At 40.5% G+C, this 24,508-nt stretch overlaps 4 protein-coding genes across 8 annotated transcripts in view; all 4 read left to right on the top strand.

Annotated features, from left to right (window-relative positions):
* Window positions 1–920: 920 nt before the first annotated feature.
* Window positions 921–5,451, top strand: LOC306839616 (putative thiopurine S-methyltransferase). Of its 3 annotated transcripts, none has more exons than XM_079368409.1 (9): window positions 921–936; window positions 2,894–3,016; window positions 3,298–3,390; window positions 3,515–3,647; window positions 3,868–3,920; window positions 4,020–4,094; window positions 4,701–4,786; window positions 4,949–4,993; window positions 5,134–5,451. In XM_079368409.1, the coding sequence occupies exons 2-9, from the start codon at window positions 2,910–2,912 to the stop codon at window positions 5,250–5,252; spliced, it is 711 nt and encodes a 236-aa protein (XP_079224535.1). In that variant the 5' UTR covers window positions 921–936; window positions 2,894–2,909; the 3' UTR covers window positions 5,253–5,451. The 3 variants fall into 3 exon arrangements, with proteins under 3 accessions (XP_079224535.1, XP_079224534.1, XP_079224533.1); XM_079368408.1 differs by lacking the exon at window positions 921–936 and adding an exon at window positions 1,743–1,967; XM_079368407.1 differs by lacking the exon at window positions 921–936 and adding an exon at window positions 1,743–2,080.
* A 1,231-nt stretch (window positions 5,452–6,682) lies between these two features.
* Window positions 6,683–19,508, top strand: ppp1r36 (protein phosphatase 1 regulatory subunit 36). Of its 2 annotated transcripts, XM_079368405.1 has the most exons (11): window positions 12,380–12,507; window positions 12,713–12,777; window positions 12,901–12,984; window positions 13,170–13,306; window positions 13,520–13,589; window positions 13,688–13,786; window positions 14,475–14,612; window positions 15,380–15,422; window positions 16,179–16,423; window positions 18,559–18,759; window positions 18,954–19,476. In XM_079368405.1, exons 1-11 carry the CDS (start codon window positions 12,478–12,480, stop codon window positions 19,228–19,230), a joined length of 1,389 nt encoding a protein of 462 aa, XP_079224531.1. In that variant the 5' UTR covers window positions 12,380–12,477; the 3' UTR covers window positions 19,231–19,476. The 2 variants fall into 2 exon arrangements, with proteins under 2 accessions (XP_079224532.1, XP_079224531.1); XM_079368406.1 differs by lacking the exons at window positions 12,380–12,507; window positions 12,713–12,777; window positions 12,901–12,984; ... (1 more) ...; window positions 13,520–13,589; window positions 13,688–13,786 and adding exons at window positions 6,683–6,905; window positions 7,004–7,102 and having other exon boundaries at window positions 18,954–19,508.
* On the top strand, window positions 7,852–11,607 carry LOC306839550 (putative thiopurine S-methyltransferase). Of its 2 annotated transcripts, none has more exons than XM_079368305.1 (9): window positions 7,852–8,104; window positions 9,069–9,191; window positions 9,465–9,557; window positions 9,682–9,814; window positions 10,035–10,087; window positions 10,183–10,257; window positions 10,813–10,898; window positions 11,061–11,105; window positions 11,248–11,607. In XM_079368305.1, the coding sequence occupies exons 2-9, from the start codon at window positions 9,085–9,087 to the stop codon at window positions 11,364–11,366; spliced, it is 711 nt and encodes a 236-aa protein (XP_079224431.1). In that variant the 5' UTR covers window positions 7,852–8,104; window positions 9,069–9,084; the 3' UTR covers window positions 11,367–11,607. The 2 variants fall into 2 exon arrangements, with proteins under 2 accessions (XP_079224431.1, XP_079224430.1); XM_079368304.1 differs by lacking the exon at window positions 7,852–8,104 and adding an exon at window positions 8,111–8,217.
* A 2,871-nt stretch (window positions 19,509–22,379) lies between the features above and the next one.
* Window positions 22,380–24,508, top strand: part of sdc2 (syndecan 2) — a 46,975-nt gene continuing 44,846 nt past the window's right edge. The window contains exon 1 of the mRNA XM_079367960.1: window positions 22,380–22,819. Coding sequence (XP_079224086.1) covers window positions 22,760–22,819 — 60 coding nt within the window. The 5' untranslated portion in view covers window positions 22,380–22,759. The remainder of the gene's footprint in view (window positions 22,820–24,508) is intronic.

The following is a 24,508-nucleotide window of genomic DNA, read 5'->3' as shown; positions in this document are numbered from 1 at the left end:
GTACATATATAAGCCGCACTTGATTATAAGCCGCAGGTGTCCACGCTATAACAGGAGCTATTTACACAGACGTAGGCTACCGGTAACATCCGCAAATACTGTAGCGTCCGTACGGACGTTAAAGGACGACGAGAGCGTTCAAATAATAACTTTTACTTAACCCGATCAATGTCGGCCGTGACCACGCCGTTTACAGCAGAGAGCAACACACGTAACTTGCCGTAACAATCCAACTCTCTCCCCCAGCGTTCTCTCATACAGCCACTCAACACGTTCTCGCTGGTGCATTCACTGACTCTCCACATAATCGGAATTATGAACACATTATCAACTACTGACTTTACAACATGAACCGTTACAATACGAAGCCTAGCCGACGGTGTCTGTAACACGGCTGATGAAAAAGATGACCGTAATATATTTCACAAGAAAAAGTCCATTCATTCACTGCCTCAGAATGACTTCATTACTCACTTCCTCAGTCTCTGTTGTCGCTGTCAGTGTCATCTTAACGTGCAGCAGCTCTGTTAGCTTCTTTGACAGCCAGGTCGATCGCCTTTAACTTGAAAGCTGCATCATATGTATTTCTCCGTGTGTTTTCCATGATGAGGGTGCGTGCATGAAGCGCAAAATGACTGATATTAAGATCCGACGTGACGAAGTCAAATGTTTTTGCGGCAGAAGCTCATTGTCCCCCATAAAAAATCCATGCATTAGCCGCACCGGAGTAGAAGCCGCAGTGCTCGAAGTGTGAGAAAAAAGTAGCGGCTTATAGTCCGGAATTTACGGTACATTGTTCTGCACCGTAGAGACAACTCTAACACTGTTAAGGAAAGAGAGGAAAGAGCTTGATGATATCCTGACTGCACTTCTTCTCTACCTGTCATGTTTCTTTGAACAAAGATCGCTGGAGAATAAGTCAAAGCTCTTATTAGCGTAAGTATGCACTCAGAGCAAACAGTGTTGTCTGTTCTTGTATCCTCAAGTGTTTGAGGGGAAGTCCATGACAAGTTTCACATCTTTGATCGAAGTCGCAAGTCCAAGTCAAGTTTCTTATGGTTTGAATGAATAATAATGATAAAAGAAGAAAACATTTAAAAGGAAAAAGGACTGGGACAAATGGACATAGACTAACACTCTGTATAACTGCTCTTTTTACTCTTTTCTCCTTTCTTAGTCGTTAGAGTTCCTCCTGTTTCAGAACTCTCTCTCATTAATCCTCCTGTTGTCATTGTGTCTCACACTGCTTATTCAGCTAATGGTTGAGTGAGAGAGAGAGAGAGAGAGAGAGAGAGAAAGAGAGGGAGAGGGAGAGAGAGAGAGAGAGAGAAAGAGAGAGAGAGGGAGGGAGAGAGAGAGAGAGAGAGAGAGGGAGGGAGAGAGAAGGTTTAAGGCAGCACCCCTCCTGACCGTGGCACCCAAGGCTTTTTGTAAGTTAAAAAACACATAGTTCAGCCTTAAACTACAAGAAGGTCATGTCAAGTAGGCTATTTCTTGAAACCAACCACAACAACGACGTGAATAAAAAGCAATAGACCTATTTCTGTGTCCTACTCAAGGAAGGGAATGACTACTCTGTAATTCTTTAACATGTATGAAGGTAATATACGATCATTGACTAACACTTAGAGGTGGAAGCGTTGACATCTAAATGAAACTGGGATCTCCCATCTTTCTTGTGTAAGTGAATGTAGCATGAGGCTCCTCCCAAACCAGAAGTGAAAAAGGGTGCGGGAGTGGTGTTATTAAACCCAGTGTTTCTCCTGTCAGGCAACGCGACCGTTATTATCCAACGCCGCTGTATTATTACCTGTCGAATATTTGGACTTCCTGACAGACTGAACTCAGGACATCAATGACTTTACGGCTCACTGTCGATTGATCGAGCAAACAAGAATCTGATGATAACAGCTGCTGTTTCTGTGCTCCTGAACAAATATTAGCCTTGCAGTCTTCCTTCAGTAAAGGTACGCTGTGGTTATTGTGAGGATACACTGTATTTTTGTGGATTGACAGACATGCGGGCTTCAGGTTTCCTGGTTAAAGTTCTGGGTTTGGTTTTATGCCAGGCGGCTGCAGGGTAAGATCACAGAGAATCTAATGTACCACCAAAATAAAAGCTTGTGGTCGTAATCTAACATTTGGAATGTGTCTAAACTGTAAGATCTGATTCATGTGCTGTGGTTAATATAACAATATAAAGAGTTGTAGTGTTGTGCAATCTGTTTGGACAGCTTCTCCTGACGTCACACTTTGGTTACTCGCACGTGACAAATAGTTGACGTAATGATTTCAAGAAGTTCTGTGATTTAATCTTCAAATCAAATCATTTAAATATAACTGTTAAATCAGGTTTAGACTAGGTTTAAAATAACTGGTGAGACAGGTTTAAATTTAATCTATGTTTAAATGTAATTTAAACTGAGATTATCAAAGGGTTAACAATAACCAGGATGAATCCTAAACTAAATTTTAACAAGGTTTAAAGTTTGTTGCAACACATTTAACACTTAAACCTCAATTTATTCCATTTAATAGTTAATACATGTTGATGCAACCCAGCCTAAGGCAAAAAGCTGTAACATGTCTCAGTCGCATATTGAGGGAAGGCCGACAGTGTATTTCTACTTGACCTTTGACCCCCCCCAACAACTGTGTTGTGTGAACAACTTTTGTAAACCTTCAAGCTTGCTTACAGCTCTTGAATAACTTTTCTTTGTCCTCTTCATAATTTCATTTTTACATTCACGTTTATGTATTTGTGCACAATTGTGTAACTGTGTTTTTCTTTTGTCGACCCTACACACTCGTGTCTTCATCCATAGATCTGGATGTTACTATATCCATCTCATTTCTTTCTGTTTTTTTTTTGTTTGTTGTTGTCTTTCTTTAGTCGGGGAAAGGCAAACATGACGAGCCTGCTGGCACCGCAAGCCAATCGGGTCATGGCAATTGGGGAATGGGAGGAACGCTGGCAGGAGGACAGGATTGGTTTCCATCAACCCAATGTACACAAGTAAAGGCTTCTTTTGTATCTCTCACCTCAGTCCAGAGTGGTTTAAGGGAAAGTCTTGAGTTACACAAGTGATATAACATGACGACAAAGACTGTGAGTTCCAACTCCATTGAATCCATAAAAATGTCAGAACAGCTGCATCAAACAAACCCACTGTTTACAAGGCAGACTATCAGCTTTACATTTTGAGTGATTTCAGGGAGGAGTTTAAAGGGACTGATTATTGAATAGATATTAGTTTTAGATTATTAGAGTTAATAGTGTTGAATTGTTTCTGACAGGATGCTGGAGATGTTTATCGATAAAGTCACTGCCGGGCGGACTGGGGTTCGCTTCTTCTTCCCTCTTTGTGGGAAAGCTTTGGACATGAAGTGGTATGAAAACTGTACTTACTTGGTCTCATTTGTTGTTCACATTTTCAGTTGTTGTATATCCATAGAAAAGGGTTGATTGAGGCGTTTGGGTCTGACTTGTCTCCTCTTCCTGTGTGGATCTCAGGCTGGCAGACATGGGCCACTCAGTGGTGGGGGTGGAGATATCTGAGAAGGCTATAAAACAGTTCTTTGAGGAGAACAATATGACTTACAGTGAGGAAGCTCTCCCTGACATACCTGGAGCAAAGGTTTACAAGGTATGTAGATTAAACACATTTTTCAAGTGACCAAGTGATTACTCTAATTAACAGAGAATGACAACAGCTCAACATGTAAAACACTACAGTATGCACAGTACTCCTTTGTCCTGTTAATGAAAGAATAAGATCGGACCGTTCATGTTGAAGCAGTCGATCTGTCCTGAGAGTCAAAGACCTGGGCATCATAATTAATCCACATCATCTATTTATTCCACAGGGCTCAGAGAGAAACATTTCCCTCTATCAATGTGACCTGTTCAACTTCTCCAGGTTATTGAAATGCAGCATGTTTGTTTTGTTATACCTTTCTGGTTTTTGACAGCTTGACAGGTAAATGTTTGACAGAAAGTTTCTTTTTGTTCTTCACAGTTCTATTGGAGGTCAGTTCGGGGCAATCTGGGACAGAGGATCCTTAGTGGCCATTAACCCACAAGACAGAGAAAAGTAAGATGAGATGTGAACTTCACCTTGGTTTCCTAACACTAATATGTGTCTCTAGCCTGACTACCCCCCCCCCCCCCATTAGAAAAATCCAGCCTCTCCGCCTTTTGCCTACTCCGCTTTTCAGAAAATGTGTGCTCAAGTTCGTTTGGAGATTTTCCCTTTATCACAATACAAAGGGCCGTAACCGCTCCCACAGGTGGGTGACACTCCCAAATGTGTGCTTAAATAAGCCCATTGGACATTTTCCCTTCATGACAATATAAAGGGGAGTAACCGCTCCCACAGGTGGGTGTTTGTTGTGCCCTCTGAGTCTGCTCTCTCAGTGTAAACCACAAGACATGATGTAAGAAAGCCTGAGAACTTACAGCTTGAAGCCTGGCTTTTACATCTGTGTCAAATCGGCGTAAGTTTGCTTTGATTATGGCGCCTTTTTTTTTTTTTTTTTTACACAAAAAAGTCTTCTTTTTTTGCCGTTTGTCCTTTGATTGTTTTTATTGTAAATCCCTTTGTAACTTCATCCATCCAGTTAATGAGTAACATCAGAGAATGAGACCATACATACTCTCTGTGTGTTGTGTTACTTCATTGTCTCTCACAATATTTCAGATATGCTGCTCTCATAACTTCCCTCATGGCCAAAGACTGCAGATACCTCTTGGACACGCTGTTGTACAATCCTGAGTTATATTCAGGTAACTGTAAAAAATATTAAGCACTATATGAGAGCAATACACATCATAGGTTTTAAGGTTAAAGAATATATCTTGTGGTTTATTTGTCAATTTAAGATGTCAGTGTTTTTTATGAGTTAAAAGACATTTGAAATCAATTGTGACTTATTTTTGTTCTTCCAGGTCCTCCATTTTTTGTACCAGATGAACAAGTACACAGCCTGTATGGTGAGTGTTCAAAAACAATCATGGCTCTTTAAATCAACACAACAATACTACAAGATGTGATACTTGAATAAGTAGTCAAAAAGGATTTTTTTAGGTTGAGATGAATTTTCTGATCAAAATAGTGAATTTCTCCTCTTCAGGGAAAAGCTGCGATATCAAACTCCTGCAGTCGGAGGACGTCCTCACAGAGGATTTCCGTCACTGGGGGCTGGATTCCCTAACTGAACATGTACACCTCGTCACTCCAAAGAGCAATTAAATATTAACTTGTAAGTGTAGAGAGCTTAGAAAAAAACAGACAAGTTTATTGCAGACATAAAGGTCCAAGGCAGTGTTTTTAATGCATAGGCATATTTTTTCATACATTTGCATTTAGGGTGAGATGAAGGTGCATGAATGAAAATGTTAAAGAAATAATGCTTTTCATACATCATTAAAGAAGTGTAACACAATAAAAACATTTATAATCATCTCTGTCTTTATTACCACCATATTAGTGGCTGTTGTTTATTACCATTAATAGTACATGAGCAGAAAGGCATATTTTGCATTATGAAACTATAAATGTTCTTATTTTACATGAATCTAGATCGACAAATAGTTCAAAAGGTTTGCAATGAAATTCAGACATTAAAGCAAAGAGGGATGACAGCTCTTTAGATGCTAAAGGGATGAAATGAAAGTAAGTAACGTTTTTTTTAGACAAAGCTAAAGTTTTTATAGTCTTTCGCCTTCGTTTCAACGTCGCTGGATAATACTTCAAGTGGCTCTAATCTATTAAGTTTGATTTTGTGCTTTAGGAACAGGTACATTTTCTAAAGCTACAAGTACAACATGTATATAAATCTATTTTTAAAAGTAGAATACAAGTTTATCTCAAAAGGAAACAATTTCCTTTTGTGGAGGCAAAGGTTCAGTATTGTGCAGGATCAGAACATAGACTTTATATTGGATTCTTTGGTCTTAAGTTCCATTTTCATGGAAGTGAAACCTTTATAAAAAGCACATTGTGTAACAATGTCTGGTTGACAGTAGGCCAAAAACTAGTTTTATATGACCCTTTAATTAACCAAATGTGTTGAGATTTGGTGGTTTGGTTTTCGGTCAGTATAGAGGACACTAAGCGAGCAGCCATATAAATCGAGCTTATGCTACTTCAAAAGGCAAATATCCCGAAGAGACCCGAAACGCAAGTGAATGTTTTTTCAATTAAAATAACAAAGGACAAATTAAAAAAAAAAAAAAAAAGGTTTAAGGACGTTTTGTGGCAATTTAAAAAGTGCAATAACTGTTAAAATCAATAGTAAAGTGAGACACTATAAGGTCTATCTGAGATGAGATGAACACCTTCCAGGTGAGTGTGTCACCTCCAGGTGAGGTGTCACCTCCAGGCTGCTGATGTAGAATGATGAAGCAAAAACAGTGGACTTCATCAGGTGAGTGAGGTCCAAGTCCATTTCTCACAATAAACAGTCTAGTAAAGCAAGGTGCACCTGTCCAATGGTCCAAACACCTGCTAATAGCCACGGGACGTTGTATAAAACATGTGTCATTAAACAGTTTTATTCTAGTTCTCGTCCAGCAGAAGAAGTTGTTCCGAGAGACAGGAACCATTGATGACGTAAAACGCAAGCGTCAACATGCTGTTGAACTCAAATCAGTTATAATGCAGGAGAGCACAAGTCAGCTGAGTGTGGAAGCCTATGAAAGAACTGATAATAGCTAATATGATATTTATTACTATTTGTAAACATAAAAGAAATAAAAAAAAATGCTTATGCTGCATTTGTGATTTCTTGATGTCATTGGTCAAGCCTTCTGAAAAAGCTGTCTCTGTTGCAGAGTTGGCCGTCAGTTTGCTGCAGGAGAATTATTCTCTTCCAATCCCTCTCAGCTTCTCTGCTCTGCTGAAGTAAGGAATACAAAGCTCTGAATCACACAAACCGTTTACATTGTTCTGCACCGTAGAGACGACTCTAACACTGCTAACGAGTTTTGTTCTGTGTCTAGGAGGAAAGAGCTTGATGATATCCTGACTGCACTTCTTCTCTACCTGTCATGTTTCTTTGAACAAAGATCGCTGGAGAATAAGTCAAAGCTCTTACTAGCGTAAGTATGCACTCAGAGCAAACAGTGTTGTCTGTTCTTGTATCCTCAAGTGTTTGAGGGGAAGTCCATGACAAGTTTCACATCTTTGATCGAAGTCGCAAGTCTAAGTCAAGTTTCTTATGATTTGAATGAATAATAATGATAAAAGAAGAAAACATTAAAAAAGGAAAAAGGACTGGGACAAATGGACATAGACTAACACTCTGTATAACTGCTCTTTTTACTCTTTTCTCCTTTCTTAGTCGTTAGAGTTCCTCCTGTTTCAGAACTCTCTCTCATTAACCCTCCTGTTGTCATTGTGTCTCACACTGCTTATTCAGCTAATGGTTGAGTGAGAGAGAGAGAGAGAGAAAGAGAGAGAGAGGAAGAGAGAGAGAGAGAGAGAGAGAGAGAGAGGGAGAGAGAGGGAGGGAGAGAGAAGGTTTAAGGCAGCACCCCTCCTGACCGTGGCACCCAAGGCTTTTTGTAAGTTAAAAAACACATAGTTCAGCCTTAAACTACAAGAAGGTCATGTCAAGTAGGCTATTTCTTGAAACCAACCACAACAACGACGTGAATAAAAAGCAATAGACCTATTTCTGTGTCCTACTCAAGGAAGGGAATGACTACTCTGTAATTCTTTAACATGTATGAAGGTAATATACGATCATTGACTAACACTTAGAGGTGGAAGCGTTGACATCTAAATGAAACTGGGATCTCCCATCTTTCTTGTGTAAGTGAATGTAGCATGAGGCTCCTCCCAAACCAGAAGTGAAAAAGGGTGCACGAGTGGTGTTATTAAACCCAGTGTTTCTCCTGTCAGGCAACGCGACCGTTATTATCCAACGCCGCTGTATTATTACCTGTCGAATATTTGGACTTCCTGACAGACTGAACTCAGGACATCAATGACTTTACGGCTCACTGTCGATTGATCGAGCAAACAAGAATCTGATGATAACAGCTGCTGTTTCTGTGCTCCTGAACAAATATTAGCCTTGCAGTCTTCCTTCAGTAAAGGTACGCTGTGGTTATTGTGAGGATACACTGTATTTTTGTGGATTGACAGACATGCGGGCTTCAGGTTTCCTGGTTAAAGTTCTGGGTTTGGTTTTATGCCAGGCGGCTGCAGGGTAAGATCACAGAGAATCTAATGTACCACCAAAATAAAAGCTTGTGGTCGTAATCTAACATTTGGAATGTGTCTAAACTGTAAGATCTGATTCATGTGCTGTGGTTAATATAACAATATAAAGAGTTGTAGTGTTGTGCAATCTGTTTGGACAGCTTCTCCTGACGTCACACTTTGGTTACTCGCACGTGACAAATAGTTGACGTAATGATTTCAAGAAGTTCTGTGATTTAATCTTCAAATCAAATCATTTAAATATAACTGTTAAATCAGGTTTAGACTAGGTTTAAAATAACTGGTGAGACAGGTTTAAATTTAATCTATGTTTAAATGTAATTTAAACTGAGATTATCAAAGGGTTAACAATAACCAGGATGAATCCTAAACTAAATTTTAACAAGGTTTAAAGTTTGTTGCAACACATTTAACACTTAAACCTCAATTTATTCCATTTAATAGTTAATACATGTTGATGCAACCCAGCCTAAGGCAAAAAGCTGTAACATGTCTCAGTCGCATATTGAGGGAAGGCCGACAGTGTATTTCTACTTGACCTTTGACCCCCCCCAACAACTGTGTTGTGTGAACACCTTTTGTAAACCTTCAAGCTTGCTTACAGCACGGTGCACCTGCCCAAACATCTGCAAGCTGTACTTGCTCTTGAAGAACTTTTCTTTGTCCTCTTCATAATTTCATTTTTACATTCACGTTTATGTATTTGTGCACAATTGTGTAACTGTGTTTTTCTTTTGTCGACCCTACACACTTGTGTCTTCATCCATAGATCTGGATGTTACTCTCTCCATCTCATTTCTTTCTGGGTTTTTTTTGTTTGTTGTTGTCTTTCTTTAGTCGGGGAAAGGCCAACATGACGAGCCTGCTGGCACCGCAAGCCAATCGGGTCATGGCAATTGGGGAATGGGAGGAACGCTGGCAGGAGGACAGGATTGGTTTCCATCAACCCAATGTACACAAGTAAAGGCTTCTTTTGTATCTATCACCTCAGTCCAGAGTGGTTTAAGGGAAAGTCTTGAGTTACACAAGTGATATAACATGACGACAAAGACTGTGAGTTCCAACTCCATTGAATCCATAAAAATGTCAGAACAGCTGCATCAAACAAACCCACTGTTTACAAGGCAGCTTTACATTTTGAGTGATTTCAGGGAGGAGTTTAAAGGGACTGATTATTGAATAGATATTAGTTTTAGATTATTAGAGTTCATAGTGTTGATTTGTTTCTGACAGGATGCTGGAGATGTTTATCGATAAAGTCACTGCCGGGCGGACTGGGGTTCGCTTCTTCTTCCCTCTTTGTGGGAAAGCTTTGGACATGAAGTGGTATGAAAACTGTACTTACTTGGTCTCATTTGTTGTTAACATTTTCAGTTGTTGTATATCCATAGAAAAGGGTTGATAAAGGCGTGTGTGTCTCACTTGTCTCCTCTTCCTGTGTGGATCTCAGGCTGGCAGACATGGGCCACTCAGTGGTGGGGGTGGAGATATCTGAGAAGGCTATAAAACAGTTCTTTGAGGAGAACAATATGACTTACAGTGAGGAAGCTCTCCCTGACATACCTGGAGCAAAGGTTTATAAGGTATGTAGATTAAACACATTTTTCAAGTGACCAAGTGATTACTCTAATTAACAGAGAATGACAACAGCTCAACATGTAAAACACTACAGTATGCACAGTACTCCTTTGTCCTGTTAATGAAAGAATAAGATCGGACCGTTCATGTTGGAGCAGTCGATCTGTCCTGAGAGTCAAAGACCTGGGCACCATAATTAATCCACATCATCTATTTGTTCCACAGGGCTCAGAGAGAAACATTTCCCTCTATCAATGTGACCTGTTCAACTTCTCCAGGTTATTAAATGCAGTTTGTTTTGTTATACCTTTCCTGGTTTTTGACAGCTTGACAGGTAAATGTTTGACAGAAAGTTTCTTTTTGTTCTTCACAGTTCTATTGGAGGTCAGTTCGGGGCAATCTGGGACAGAGGATCCTTAGTGGCCATTAACCCACAAGACAGAGAAAAGTAAGATGAGATTTGAACTTCACCTTGGTTTCCTAACACTAATATGTGTCTCTAGCCTGACTACAACCCCCCCCCCCCCCCCCCAAACTATTAGAAAAGTCCATCCGCTCCGCCTTTTGCCTACTCCATTTTTCAGAAAATGTGTGCTCAAGTTCGTTTGGAGATTTTCCCTTCATGACATCACAAAGGGCAGTAACCGCTCCCACAGGTGGGTGACACTCCCACAGGTGGGTGTTTGTTGTGCCCTCTGAGTCTGCTCTCTCAGTGTAAACCACAAGACATGATGTAAGAAAGCCTGAGAACTTACAGCTTAAAGCCTGGCTTTTACATCTGTGTCAAATCGGCGTAAGTTTGCTTTGATTATGCCGCCTTTTTTTTTTTTACACAAAAAAGTCATTGGGATAGGGTTTTTTTTTTTGCCGTTTGTCCTTTGATTGTTTTTATTGTAAATCCCTTTGTAACTTCATCCATCCAGTTAATGAGTAACATCATAGAATGAGACCATACATACTCTCTGTGTGTTGTGTTACTTCATTGTCTCTCACAATATTTCAGATATGCTGCTCTCATAACTTCCCTCATGGCCAAAGACTGCAGATACCTCCTGGACACGCTGTTGTACAATCCTGAGTTATATTCAGGTAACTCTATAAAATATTGAGCACTATATGAGAGCAATGCACATCATAGGTTTTAAGGTTAAAGAATATATCTTGTGGTTTATTTGTCAATTTAAGATGTCAGTGTTTTTTATGAGATAAAAGACATTTGAAATCAATTGTGACTTATTTTTGTTCTTCCAGGTCCTCCATTTTTTGTACCAGATGAACAAGTACACAGCCTGTATGGTGAGTGTTCAAAAACAATCATGACTCTTTAAATCAACACAGCAATACTATAAGATGTGATACTTGAATAAGTAGTCAAAAAGGATTTTTTAGGCTGAGATGAATTTTCTGATCAAAATAGTGAATTTCTCCTCCTCTTCAGGGAAAAGCTGCGATATCGAACTCCTGCAGTCGGAGGACGTCCTCACAGAAAGACACCGAGGCTGGGGGCTGGATTCCCTAACTGAACATGTACACCTCGTCACTCCAAAGAGCAATTAAATATTAACTTGGAAGTGTAGAGAGCTTAGACAAACAGACAAGGTTATTGCAGACATACAGGTCCAAGGCAGTGTTTTTAATGTGTAGGCATATTTTTTCATACATTTGCAAAAATGCAAATGTATGAAAGAAATATGCCTACCCTAGGGTGAGATGATGGTGCATGAATGAAAATGTCAAAGACATTTGTTTTTTTATTCATCATAAAGAAGTGTAACCCAATAAAAATCATTTATAATAATCTCTGTCTTTATTACCACCATATTAGTGGCTGTTGTGTATTACCAATTATCGTACACGAGCAGAATATTTATTATTTTGCATTAGGAAACTATCTTTTTAGTTTACGTGAATCTAGATCGAAAAATAGTTCCATATTTTTTGTATTGAATGTATTGTATTGAATTTTGTATTGTACATTTTCTAAAGCTACAAGTAGTTGTGTGCAAATGTGTATCAATCTTTTTTTAAAGGAGAATAGAAGTTTATTTCAAAAGGAAACAATTTCCTTTTGCGGAGGCAAAGGGTTCAGTATTGTGCAGGCTCAGACCATAGACTTTATAATGCATATTTCGGTCTTAAGTTCCATTTTCATGGAAGTGAAACCTTTACAAAAAGCACATTGTGTGACAATATCTAGTAGTCGGTTGGTCAAAAACTAGTTTTATATGACCCTTTCATTTACCAAATGTGTGGAGAGTTGAGGTTTTCAGTCAGGATCTAGGACATTCAGCTAGAGGCCATTAAAGTTGAGTTTAGTTCAAAACCTGGGATTTTAGAAACTCCACAAGTATTGTTTCATTTTGAGTTGAGGAAAGTGTTTCTAATAAGTCTCATTGATTATTCACTCTTTAAGTACAGAGCTGCTGATGTTGAAACATTATAATGTATGTGATGTATGTATTTTTTAGCTGTTCGGGAGACCTTTGATCACAAGAAAACCTAAACAGAAGTCACAAATGCCGATAGAAAATTGAAGGCAACACGTAAAAATGTGACAGGCACGTTGCTTCTTCTCCATTGGCTGTTGCCTGGATACCGAGCCTAACATTAGCAGCAACCGGCACTGAGAAAGGAGCACGAGCTTAAGTGGGAAATTTTGTCCACAGTTATGCCGAAATATCCCGAAGAGACCCGAAACGTAAGTAAATGTTGGTTTGTTTTTTTCAATTAAAACAACAGAAGACAATTTAAAAAAAGGCTAAAGGACGTTTGTGGCAATGTCTAAAAGTTTATTTTTGCTTTAAACATTGTTAAATATCCTTATGAATTAGGCTGCGTCTAATGTTACAATCGTAAAGTAAGACAATATAAGGTCTATTTGAGATGAGACGAATACCTTCCAGGTGAGTGTGTCACGTGCAGGCAGCTGGGTGTGGAATGATGACGCAAAGACAGTGGAGTTTATCAGGTGAGTGAAGCCCAGGCCCATTTCTCACAATAAACAGTCTAGTAAAGCAAGGTGCACCTGTCCAAACATCTGCTAATATGGGACGTTGTACAAAATGCATGTTATTTAACATTTTTATTCTAGTTCTTGTCCAGCAGAAGAAGTTGTTCCAAGAGACAGGAAGCAAACAAATGACCCTTTCAGAGAGCTTCAGCTGCGGTCAGAGTGGTAAGACAGGCCTTGGACAGTAACTTTTTAAGGGACTTTAACTTTAAACTTTTTTTTGGTTTTTGACCCTGTTTGTTCTGTTTAAAAAAAAAAAAGATTAACAATATGCATTTTTTTTAGCCCTAAATAGCGGTATTTATAAAGCTTTGCATGTGATGTGTTCTGGATCCTCACTGTGTCCTCAGGTTAGCTGATGTCTGTACATTGAACCACAGAGGGCGCCATAGCTCCAGAAACATCCTGAGCCATGTCCACCTTGAAGCCTACAGGTCATCAGTAAAGAAGAGGCAAGGGGACCACGTCACCATTGATGACGTAAAACGCAAGTGTCAACATGCTGTTGAACTCAAATTATAATGGAGGAGAGCACAAGTCAGCTACTTGTGGAAGTCTATGAAAGAATTGATAATAGCTGAATGTGATATTCATTACGATTTGTAAACATAAAAGAAAGAGAAAAAAAAATGCTTATGCTGCATTTGTGATTTCTTGATGTCATTGGTCAAGCCTTATGAAAAGGCTGTCTCTGTTGCAGAGTTGGCCGTCAGTTTGCTGCAGGAGAATTATTCTCTTCCAATCCCTCTCAGCTTCTCGGCTCTGTTGAAGTAAGGAATACAAAGCTCTGAATCACACAAACCGTTTACATTGTTCTGCACCGTAGAGACGACTCTAACACTGCTAACGAGTTTTGTTCTGTGTCTAGGAGGAAAGAGCTTGATGATATCCTGACTGCACTTCTTCTCTACCTGTCATGTTTCTTTGAACAAAGATCGCTGGAGAATAAGTCAAAGCTCTTATTAGCGTAAGTATGCACTCAGAGCAAACAGTGTTGTCTGTTCTTGTATCCTCAAGTGTTTGAGGGGAAGTCCATGACAAGTTTTACATCTTTGATCGAAGCCGCAAGTCCAAGTCAAGTTTCTTATGATTTGAATGAATAATAATGATAAAAGAAGAAAACATTTATCCAGAAAAAGAAACGGCACAAATAGCACTCTGTATAACTGCTCTAACTCTCTCTCATTAATCCCCCTGTTGTCATTGTGTCTCACACTGCTTATTCAGCTAATGGTTGAGTGAGAGAGAGAGAGAGAGAGAGAAGGTTTAAGGCAGCACCCCTCCTGAACGTGGCACCCAAGGCTCCCCACTATATCACCCATGTCCTCGACCTCCCGTTCTGCAGCAGCTGCTGGGAATGTGCTCGCCATGTTGTCATCAGTCGATGTGGCGTACCAGAAATAAAAGACATTTAGCTCGTAATGACAAAGATAAAGAGATTGGGTACAAGTCCCAAACCTTGAGTCCTAGTCAGGTCTAAAGCCTTTGATGGGAAAGTCCAAGTCAAGTTTAAAGTCACGTTTGCGTGTGGTTGTCGTGCGACGTCGAGTCCCCGTCTCTGCTGAATGTAATGTGTTCTTTTGATCTCGCTACTTACCCTTGTCTTTGACCTCTGTATCCTTTATCTGAACTCATCTCTTCTCACTCCGCTCCAGTGACATCATCAAAGAGCGCAAGACGATGGCTGAAGCGTTGGCCAAAAAGGCGATGGCTCAAAAGCAGCTGGCTGTCTGCTACTTCAGCCTGATCATGGAGCTGGAGATAGAACAGCATCAACGCACTTCGTATCGCAAGTGAGCATTTGTTCCGAGTCAGAACATGAAGTAGCCATGGAAATGTTCGCTGTTCCTTCAGTTCAGAATACCTCTTAGTAGCAGCAGCAGTTCATGTTTTCCCAAGAGGCACAGAAGCCATCAGCGACACTCAGCTGTCACTCTGACTCAGAGTAAAGATCTGCACGGAAGCGCCATGTCCACCTTGAAGCCTACAGGTCATCAGTAAAGAAGAGGCAAGGGGACCACGTCACCATTGATGACGTAAAACGCAAGTGTCAACATGCTGTTGAACTCAAATTATAATGGAGGAGAGCACAAGTCAGCTACTTGTGGAAGTCTATGAAAGAATTGATAATAGCTGAATGTGATATTCATTACGATTTGTAAACATAAAAGAAAGAGAAAAAAAAATGCTTATGCTGCATTTGTGATTTCTTGATGTCATTGGTCAAGCCTTATGAAAAGGCTGTCTCTGTTGCAGAGTTGGCCGTCAGTTTGCTGCAGGAGAATTATTCTCTTCCAATCCCTCTCAGCTTCTCGGCTCTGTTGAAGTAAGGAATACAAAGCTCTGAATCACACAAACCGTTTACATTGTTCTGCACCGTAGCGTCTGCGAGTCTTAACTCTCACTGGAAAGAAAGCTTTGCTCTCAATAAAGTTCCGTACCCTTTAAATAATCAGGAGCTATCTGCTGGAATTATAGTCGTGCTGCTCCCTGATTTATGAGCTCAAAGTATGACCTAGTACTGAAATGATAATGCCATGCCATCCCCTTTTCCCCTCAGGAGCAAGATGTCTTCAAACAACAAAGAATGGCTTCTACATGCGGTGGGTGCAGTGAGACGTTTGTCTCAACTTCTAGATGTTTCTTGGGAGAGGTTTTTCTCTGCATTCTGCCACACCCACACTCTTGCTTTTAGTATTTCACAATGTGCTAAAAAAAAAAACCATTGCTATTAGGATGTTTCTGAGGTTATTTAAAATGTTAAGAACATGCTAAGTAAGGCCAGTTAGTATCCTCACCCCTCCCTGCATTCGATTCATTTGATCCGCTTATGACATTAAAATGTATTTCCATGCAAAACATTCATCCTGTATTGCGTCATCTGGATAGAAAAAGTGGAGCCTTCAGCGTCAGGTCAGACTGAAGGCCGGTTTACCATCTGTGAATACAGACGGCAGAGAGCAGAACAGAACCACATTGAGTGCTGGTTTTTTGCCGGTGGCCTTAATGAATAAGTTAGCAGTAGGAGATGTTGACTCAGTGCAGGTGCTTTGCTTTGACAGGCTTCCTCCAGTATTTAGCCAGGTGGGCGGACACCGAGAGATATATCACGCTAACAGCAGCAGCTTATTACCTGCTCTGTAAGTGACCTTTTTTTTTTCCCAGACAGAAGTAGCTGTTTTGACCTTTTAAAAAGTCAGAGGAAGAAGTAACTGCCTGGGGTTTAAAGTCACAAAGGAGGAAGGTTAAATGTTCAAAGAATCTATAAACAGAAATGTACCAACTTCTCGTAATCAAATCAGTAACGGCACATGTTAATTTGAGCACTGAAAAAGTGTCCCTCTTGACCGTGTTCCCAGTGTTTGTACAGCTTCTTCTGTTACGTGGCGTGGGTCACATTCGGCAGAAAGAACATGAGGGACATCCTGGAAGAGGTGGGCCGTCTTTTTTACTCGGACACCATGAGCACATCGGTGAGGAGCAGGGCACACGGGGACCCAGAAATGACCTCCTCTGTTGTCGATGGTTCAGTGAAGACGGGTGAGGCTGATCCCAAGGAGACGGGATCTAATCACGCGTTCAAGCGCCGCTCCGTTAAAGAGAGGTAAAGGTGGTGCTGAGGTGCTGTGTGGTGTCTTCATGTTCACCTCTTTAGTTCATCTGTTTCTCACTCGTTTTTAAACTTCAAATCGCTCTCACATTGTCCTTGAATGTTTTTAGCTAAGATCAGCCCGTTTGAGGATTTAATCTAATGGCCTCCTTCAGTAAACGTTTTTGGAAGTAAATTCAAACTTGAGCATGTTTGCTTTGCTGCTCATTTCTTGTCATTAAAAATTCAGAATCTTCTTCTGGCCTCATTTCAGTGTTTCAGAGTTGATGAACAGTTACCAATAATGACTCTATGATTCTGTCTCCCTGCCATAATATTTAGGGTATCAATTTTGAAGCTGCTTAAAGCTCGGTTAAAGTGTGTTTTTTTCTGGATAAGTTATTGATTATGTTGTTTATGCCGTCATTTTGTCTTTTTGCAGCGTGTTATTTTCGTTCGAGTGTTTCGATCACTGCTTTTGTTTTGGACTTTTCAACGTGTTTTTTTTTTAATCTGCATAATTTTCAGAATGAACTGAACATTTTTCTAAAAGATTTCAAAGGTTGCTGATTGCTGGCCCTTGTTGGCCACTGTATGGAGGTCTTTGTTTTATTTCAGCTATTATTCTACTTCCTGTTGCTGATGAGAGAAGTTAGCCTGAACTAAAGCAGTGAAGTTATAGTGTTGAACACCAAAACAATGAGCTTACAAGAACCACACAGCCGAGGGAAAATGTCCAATGAATTAATCTACATTGGACTTATTATCAGTCAGAGCCGCTGCTTGTCAACATGCAAACCAGGAAACTGCTTTGGGCCCCAGACAAGTATGGGCCCCATCTGACAGCACTCACTCTTTTTGCCCTGCTGAGCGCTGGTACAAGGGCCCCCAGTTGATTTTTGCCTAGGGCCGCAACAGACTCTCGAATCACCACTGCTATCAGCATTGACCTTCCATAAAGAGGAAGTGATTTGCTTCATGGTTTATGTTTATTGAAGCTGCTTGAACTCAAAGACTGTATTTTCTGGACGTTTAACAAGTGTACCTCTAAAATACTGCAGAGTAAATAACTCGATGTCTTCAGTAGTAAAGCTGTCAGTGCCTGATAGATATCATGGCAGACCTGCAGCAGGAATATGATTGATGTTGACACATTTGTTGAGGGAGTGTCTGACAGAGCGTTTTATGTGTCTGACACCAGATTGGCAGTTGTGTAAGCTGTCAGAGGCCTGGCGCTCTTTCCTGCTGTCAGGTTGAGACCAAACAATCAGAGCTGGGCTTCAAGCTCGCTCTCCTCCTGAGGGCTGGATGTACATGACATGACTTGGACTTGCTTCAGCACAGCTTTCAGCCGCCTCGAAGATATAAAAAAACGATTTAGAGATAGAGAAAATAATATTTTTTTCATTAGTGCTGGATTAGCACCTGGCTCATGGCCATTTGGATCCTTTGCAGCTTTCCTGATTGATTAGCTCTGGATATTTGTTTAAGTTTGACCATGAATGCTATAGATATGTATGACAAAAGGGAATGTGTGAGGAATTTCTCCTAGTGCTTACACAGCTGCTTTCTGAGCAGAAATGATGTACCACAGAGTTTAGTATTAGTATTCTGGTAAGAAATTAATCATGTGAAATATGTACATTTCTTCTACCTTTTGAGCATGAAAACACTGTAAAGAATATCTGTCTGTACATAGACCTGCATATTATGAGCCAGCAAATCTAACACTACTGTAATGTTAGATTTATATTAAAAATTAAAAATTACTGTAACGTCTATTTTTAAGACATGAGGAAATTAAACATTAATTTACAGGAAGCACACATTTTTAGTCCTATTTAAAATTCGATTCAGAAGAATTGCACACTTGGGAGTCAGGCGGCGGAAATTAGTAAACGTAACGCAATCTTTTTTTTCCTATCTGTCAAAACCTCACTTTTTTTAAAAAGATAGAAAAAAGATTGAGCAACTTGTGAAGTCTGTCCTGATAATAAAAACTTCTCGGCTTGAACACAGCAGAGAAAATAAGTTTTACAATAATGTTAAAATGTAATCCCAACCTTCTAAATTGCTCCTGAGGTCATCCATTTATAATGAACAAAAAAAAGATTGTTTCATTTTTGTTATTGTTTTTACTCTTTCCTTAGATCATCTCAGAAACGCCTGACCCTCAGCTCTATAGTTAATCAGCGATCTCCACTGATGGTGTCCCTGCTGCCCTCACCCAGAGAACTTTCAGCCCATCTGTTCCTCGGCGGTCGTGCCAGGAGGCAGAGCCCGCTGGGGGCCGATCACTGTGACACCACAGCTCTGACTGAGGAGCTCCAGCAGCAGCTGGCTGATGTCAGGTAGGCTGATTGTGTTTTCTTTTCTCCACCTGATGAGCACATAGATCCTTTGTCTTATTGGAGATATCGTGTATTATTCACGTGTTTGTGTTCCAAGAAAGCATGAAGAAGTAATCCCTCTTGTTCTGGAGAAACATTGAAAAACATTTTACTTCTCTCCATTTCTCTCTCTCCTAATATATTTATGAGCTCAGCCTTGGGATTCTTGGGAAGCCATTGTGTCAGTTGAGCGGCAGCGACCTGATTCCCCTGGGAGAAAAGCAAAACAGCCGCGGCGAGGAAGAAGACCATGAACCGGAGAGAAACATAAATAACGACAGCGAGGATCACCTTGGCTTCAGTTTTCGAGGTAGCAGGTCGTCCTCCACGGGACCCGAGTCGTCAGGCTCTGGCAGATATGACATCACCACCCACACGAATATTCAAAACTCTACTGCAGTGCCACCACGGAGGCAGAGGCCTACACACTGAATGACTTCCATCATGTGTGTGTGTTTGTGACGCTGTGTGTGCAAATGAATTCCCAGACACAGTCAGAAACACACAGACAACTTCAGATAGCACTCTGTATTTCTCCACGACTGTCATCACTCCCTCCATGTGTTTTGGAATTGGCTCCTGAAATTTAAATCAGTGTCTTATTATCCACCAGCTGGTGGTGCTGTTGAATAAAATATAAAGAAATGCATAACACCGTTGAAGGTTTGCACTTTCTACACCGTCTGGATGATATAGAATTCACATAATGGAAATGAAGAAAGTCCAGCACACTGTATGCATTATTCACACTGAATAATGTCTATTTGGGAAATCATATTATACAGTTTTAACATACAGTTGGTCACAGCTGTCGTTTTTAAAATGTAGATTCCTGAAGGCCGTCTTTTGGACCACTTAGTCATTCTCTCTCCTTGTGCTGCCTCACAACAGGCTGACAAAAACTGGTGTCACATTCTCACAAGCAAGTACGCACACTCTCACACACACACCGCTCTCTGTCCAGGCGAGGTAGCAGAAGGGAATCTGCCATCGCCCTAATTGGCTGCGTAATCTGGGTCACCAGGAGTAGAGTTAAGCCCTCTGAGGAGGAGGAGGAGGAGGAGGAGGGGCGCCTGTGCATTAGAATGGATGAACGTTCACAGCATATATGTTACATCGACTTCTAAAATGGGTGTGCTCTTGATTAAGATGAAATCTGTTCCAGAGCTAAAAGGCTAAAGTCAAACACTCCCGTTTTATCCGAGTCTTGCTGAAATCATACCTCAGTTTCAGATCACTCAAGACCTGTTACCTTCAACTTTCTTCTTCTACTATCTTGTGTCTGACCCAGGATGGCTACTACCACTCTGTGTCTGCCTGTGTTCTCTTCCTCTCCATCCCTTAGTACGGTGAGGCCTATGCCGAACAAGCAGTCAGATACTTGACAAAGAGAAACCTGCTTCATCAGTTCACAAGTCGCTCCCCCGAGCTCACAGAAAAATCTATGTTGCGCTGACTTCGGAGCAGAGTTGATATCTGTCATTTTTAAATATTACAGGCTCTTCACTCTTCCTCAAAGGAATTGTTCAGTTAAAGTTGGGAAATAAGCAGTCTTGACGATAACAATAGAGGAGATTGTTGGTACCATTTTGTACTGTACCTGATGTCTGTAGATGTTTAACTTTGCTTAGCATAAATGTTAGCAACGGCTGTGTGTCAAAAGGCACCAAACATAAAACCTTTAAAGCTGAATATCCATCAAATCATATCTCCTTCATGAACTCTGCAGTTATTGGCAAGATCTAACAAGCAACATATAGCGCATGTTGACTTTAAGAAAGTCTTGTACGTTGGCGACCAAATTTATTTCCTGGCAAGAAAGCAAACAAATGTTTCTCAGCGTTTTGACCAAAGCAACCTTATTGATAGCGTTGTGTATTTAAAGTTCGGTTTATGTCGGACGGCTTCATCTCATTGTGGCGTCAAAAGTACAATGAAAGGAAAATGCTCTTTTTCTTTACATCAGTCCACGGAGAAGATTTTGATCCAAACTTTCCAAGGGAGGGATTGTTTATCTAGGATTGCAACTTCCACTTAGAATCGTCCCTGAAACTAAAATGCTAGGTTTCCAATTTCTACAATATTGAGCTGCGAAAATAGTGAGAAAATCAGTGAGCGCACCTTATTCTGAATTCACCCCCTCTGTGATGGGAAAATGACAATTCAACAAAAAATAAATCGTACAGAAGTTGTTTTTAGTGAGGTTATATGGGTTCTAACATCAAGGAAAGTCCAGGCTTATTCTAATTTCAGTTGAATTATTACAGATTTATGTTGGACTTCTGGGGAACACACATTTACCTCCATCGTCTTTATTCCACACGTCTATGGGATGTTGACCTCATTTATAAGGAAACTCACCCTTGTATCTACAGAACTGCCTTGCTGTAATTGTGGCAAACATGGAGCCTCAGGAATTTGCCTTGGCAGTACTTGTGATCAGGAGAGTTGTAGGGTTTACTGTGCACAAAGGGCAGACTGTTATAGGGTGGGATTAGGGCTTTTCAAAAGGGTTCTTGGATAATGCTGTTTTCCACTGCCATGAATGGATTCTAGTGAGCTGGAAATTTGACTGTGCGGTGGAACATTGTGTTGGCAACCTCAGCAGACCATTACATGGTGGGCTCTGTGGAAAGATCACACCTTTTCAAATAAATTGAATAATTACAAAATTACCTCTCAATTCATGCATTAGGCACACGTGTTTTACACCATTTTAAGTGTGCTAACGTTCGTCTAATGGATAATGGTCGTCTTATTATTTGTAAAAGTTATTTATTGTAAAATATTTAAAGACATAAATCAATGTAGGCTGATTAAAATATGTTTGTTTTTAAGACACAGAGCTACAAACAGCAGAACTACAGCAGACAAACAGTCATTTACATTATTGTTTTATATATTTTTTAACAAAACCAGCTCAAAATAAAGAAAAAATAGTAAACAACTGAAGTGAATTATAAAAACTATTGAGGAAGTTCTGAGTATATACCAGCAGGGGGAGACTTCGTCCATAATGTCTGAACTCAAAATAGCTGGGAGCTTTCTAGTCGTAAAACAAACGTAACATCTTATTGTGTTTAATTCTATCTCTAATATGTGATATATTATCAACCGGATAAACAAGTGATGCTTTGAGTTTATTAAATGCAGCGGAAACAAACGACTAATCTTCAGCAATGATCTTCATATTGTTGCACAGTAAACAAGAGGCTTGACTGTAATTTACTGCAGTGATTGAATTAAATCGCGGAATCCTCATTAGGTTGCAATTAATGATCATTATCTAGACGTGGAGATAAATGGCCCAATTAGCTGTGAGCCTTCTCCTCGTGCAGTCTCCCCAGTGAAAAACAATAAAGCAATCAATAGTAATTCTTATAACGACTTATTATGCGTCAATGGACGACGTAATTGGTTTGTCTTAGTTGCTACGTTATTATTGGCTTTTTTGGCTACTTTGTCGCAAGTTCTCCCGACGTCTCGCGGTGACATGATGGCCGAAATGAGCGCACGAGCGTCAGCCGTGCTCGTGCTTTACTTGTCCTCGTTATTTCAAGTGAGCGGAGAGAGAGAGAGAGAGAGAGAGAGCGAGAGAGAGCGAGAGAGAGAGAGAGAGAGAGAGAGCGAGAGAGAGCTAGGTGTCTCGTGCGTTTCAGTCACATAAAGCGCGAGGACGACTTTGCAATTAAAGCACGCGCGCATGTAGTCTGTCCGATCTGCGCTGAGAAATAAAGAAGTGCCTGGAAAGAGAGAGAAGAGGAGGGGGGGGGGGAATTACCAAAACGCAACACGTATCCGGTGGGATCCCACTCCAGTGAGAGAGAAGCGGCAAGAGTTGAGAGTGAGGGGTGCGAGGACGGAAAGCGAGAGAAGGAGAAGAAGAAGAAGAAGAAGAAGAGGGGGAAAGATTTAGACGTTTCACTCGTAACTACGCGTTTTTGGTTGCCACAGAGGAATAATGAGGAACGTTTGGATAATTTTGACCCTTGCGCTGACCGTCTTCCTCTCCGGGGAAAGGGTAAGTTTTTTTTTTGTTTGTTTTTTTTTGCTGGAAAGCAAACTTAAAACGGGGGGAGAGCTGTTGGGGGGAGAGCGTTATATGTCCACGTATGGTCCACATACTCGCTGCTTATTTTTTTGCAGTTTGTTCTGAGGAATAAACTCGTTTCCATGTGTGCAGTCTATCCTGCATTGTGAACCAAATGCTGACATATGACGGGACTAACGTAGAGAACCGCTTTCTGTTGTGCACCGAGACGAGGCTGTGTACGTTAAAGCTCTGAGACCGACGCTCCTATTGCTGCAACTTTTCACAAGTCTCAGCATTCAGCAGACGTGTTTTTATCATAAAACACTGAAACACTTTCGACTAAGTCAACATGAATCAAGGTGCACCTCTCATCCTCTCATTTTATTTCATTTTTCATCGTGGACTGAACAGTGGATCAACCCTTTAAAGGGACCTACCTATACAGTACCCGCTTATACAGAAGCCTGTGTTGCTTAAAAGCCTCATTGAGAGCCATGAAGCACTTCCTGTTGCACATGTAACAGAGAAACTATAAATGGCACAATAAAGTTGGATGTTATAAACTACCTGACACCTCAAAATGAAGGACAAAGCATCGTATTGTAGGAGGAGGAGGAGGAGGAGCACACAGCGCCTCTTATATAATATGTCAGTTACATATTTACAGATGTGTTGTCTTGCTTCTTATGAAATCTGTTTATGCACACTGGGAGAGATAACTTATTGAGTAAATGTCATCCTTATTGGAATCATGCAGCTCAGTAGACAGACGCATCTTTGTTTGATTCTGTCTGTTTGCTGCAGTCATTGAGTGGATGTGACATCAAGCTCCAACCTCGTACTGTCCATTTCCCCCCCTTTTTTTTTTTTCTTCTTCTTGACTTCTGATTTCTTAGACTCACGAGTTTCACTTTCATCTCTCACATCTTCCTCGATCTGAGTGTCAGTATATGGACGCCTCGACGCTGAGTGTGCATCGCCCTTGCAAATTGGCCGGGTTGTGGGAATGACAGATTTTGGCACTTTCATGTGCTGCCCCTGTCATTATTGTCCCCTCCTGTTGTTTCTCTGTGGGTTGTGACTTGTCGCTTGGCGCTGCGCCTGCTCCTCTGTTGGAGCTGCTTGTCCAATTAGCTGATTCAGACACTGTTGTTTTACTGACTCATTGTTTTGCATGAGGTCAACCCAGGGAGTACAGTTTTCACATGTTTTCTATTATCTTTGTTTTTTCTTCACGTCAGGGTTGTGAATGATGTGGACCCAACACTTGATGTTTTTTTTTTTAAAACTTTAACACCTGGAGTAACCTATCAGTAAAAATAAATAAGTAAAATGACATATTTTCTAGAAGTTATGCCATCTTTTCTGCACAAAAATGTTACCGTGGCAACAAATTGAAACATATACATCCAGGTAAAGAGCGGGTTACTTTTATACAAAACATACACTAACTCAATCAATATGTGCCTCTGCTTTATTCGTGTCCCCTTAAGGGCCTCACTAGAAGTGAACGTGTCACATTGATCCTCAGTATTGGCGCTGCTGTTGACAAGTGGTTGAGAAGCGGCTGCAGGCACATCTCTGTGTTTTAATTAGCCCGTCACATCACAAGGGGGGGACACTTTCAATCTCAGCAGATTTTTTTTAAAACTCTCAAATAAAAGCCACAGCTCCTCA

Source organism: Symphodus melops (assembly GCF_947650265.1).
Source record: "Symphodus melops genome assembly, chromosome: 18".
In the NCBI taxonomy this organism is placed as follows: Eukaryota; Metazoa; Chordata; class Actinopteri; order Labriformes; family Labridae; genus Symphodus; species Symphodus melops.
Note: the sequence above shows the minus strand (reverse complement) of the source record. Positions and strands in the feature narration are given on the sequence as shown.

Excerpts from the sequence above, each read along its gene's own strand:
- LOC306839616 (XM_079368407.1), top strand. The coding sequence starts at position 2,019 with ATGCGGGCTTCAGGTTTCCTGGTTAAAGTTCTGGGTTTGGTTTTATGC. Across the intron at positions 3,017-3,297 it reads CATCAACCCAATGTACACAA|GATGCTGGAGATGTTTATCG; the intron begins GTAAAGGCTTCT and ends TGTTTCTGACAG. Across the intron at positions 4,994-5,133 it reads ACAAGTACACAGCCTGTATG|GGAAAAGCTGCGATATCAAA; the intron begins GTGAGTGTTCAA and ends TCTCCTCTTCAG.
- LOC306839550 (XM_079368304.1), top strand. The coding sequence starts at position 8,156 with ATGCGGGCTTCAGGTTTCCTGGTTAAAGTTCTGGGTTTGGTTTTATGC. Across the intron at positions 9,192-9,464 it reads CATCAACCCAATGTACACAA|GATGCTGGAGATGTTTATCG; the intron begins GTAAAGGCTTCT and ends TGTTTCTGACAG. Across the intron at positions 11,106-11,247 it reads ACAAGTACACAGCCTGTATG|GGAAAAGCTGCGATATCGAA; the intron begins GTGAGTGTTCAA and ends CCTCCTCTTCAG.
- ppp1r36 (XM_079368405.1), top strand. The coding sequence starts at position 12,478 with ATGCCGAAATATCCCGAAGAGACCCGAAAC. Across the intron at positions 12,508-12,712 it reads ATCCCGAAGAGACCCGAAAC|GTGAGTGTGTCACGTGCAGG; the intron begins GTAAGTAAATGT and ends AATACCTTCCAG. Across the intron at positions 13,787-14,474 it reads AAGTCAAAGCTCTTATTAGC|TGACATCATCAAAGAGCGCA; the intron begins GTAAGTATGCAC and ends ACTCCGCTCCAG.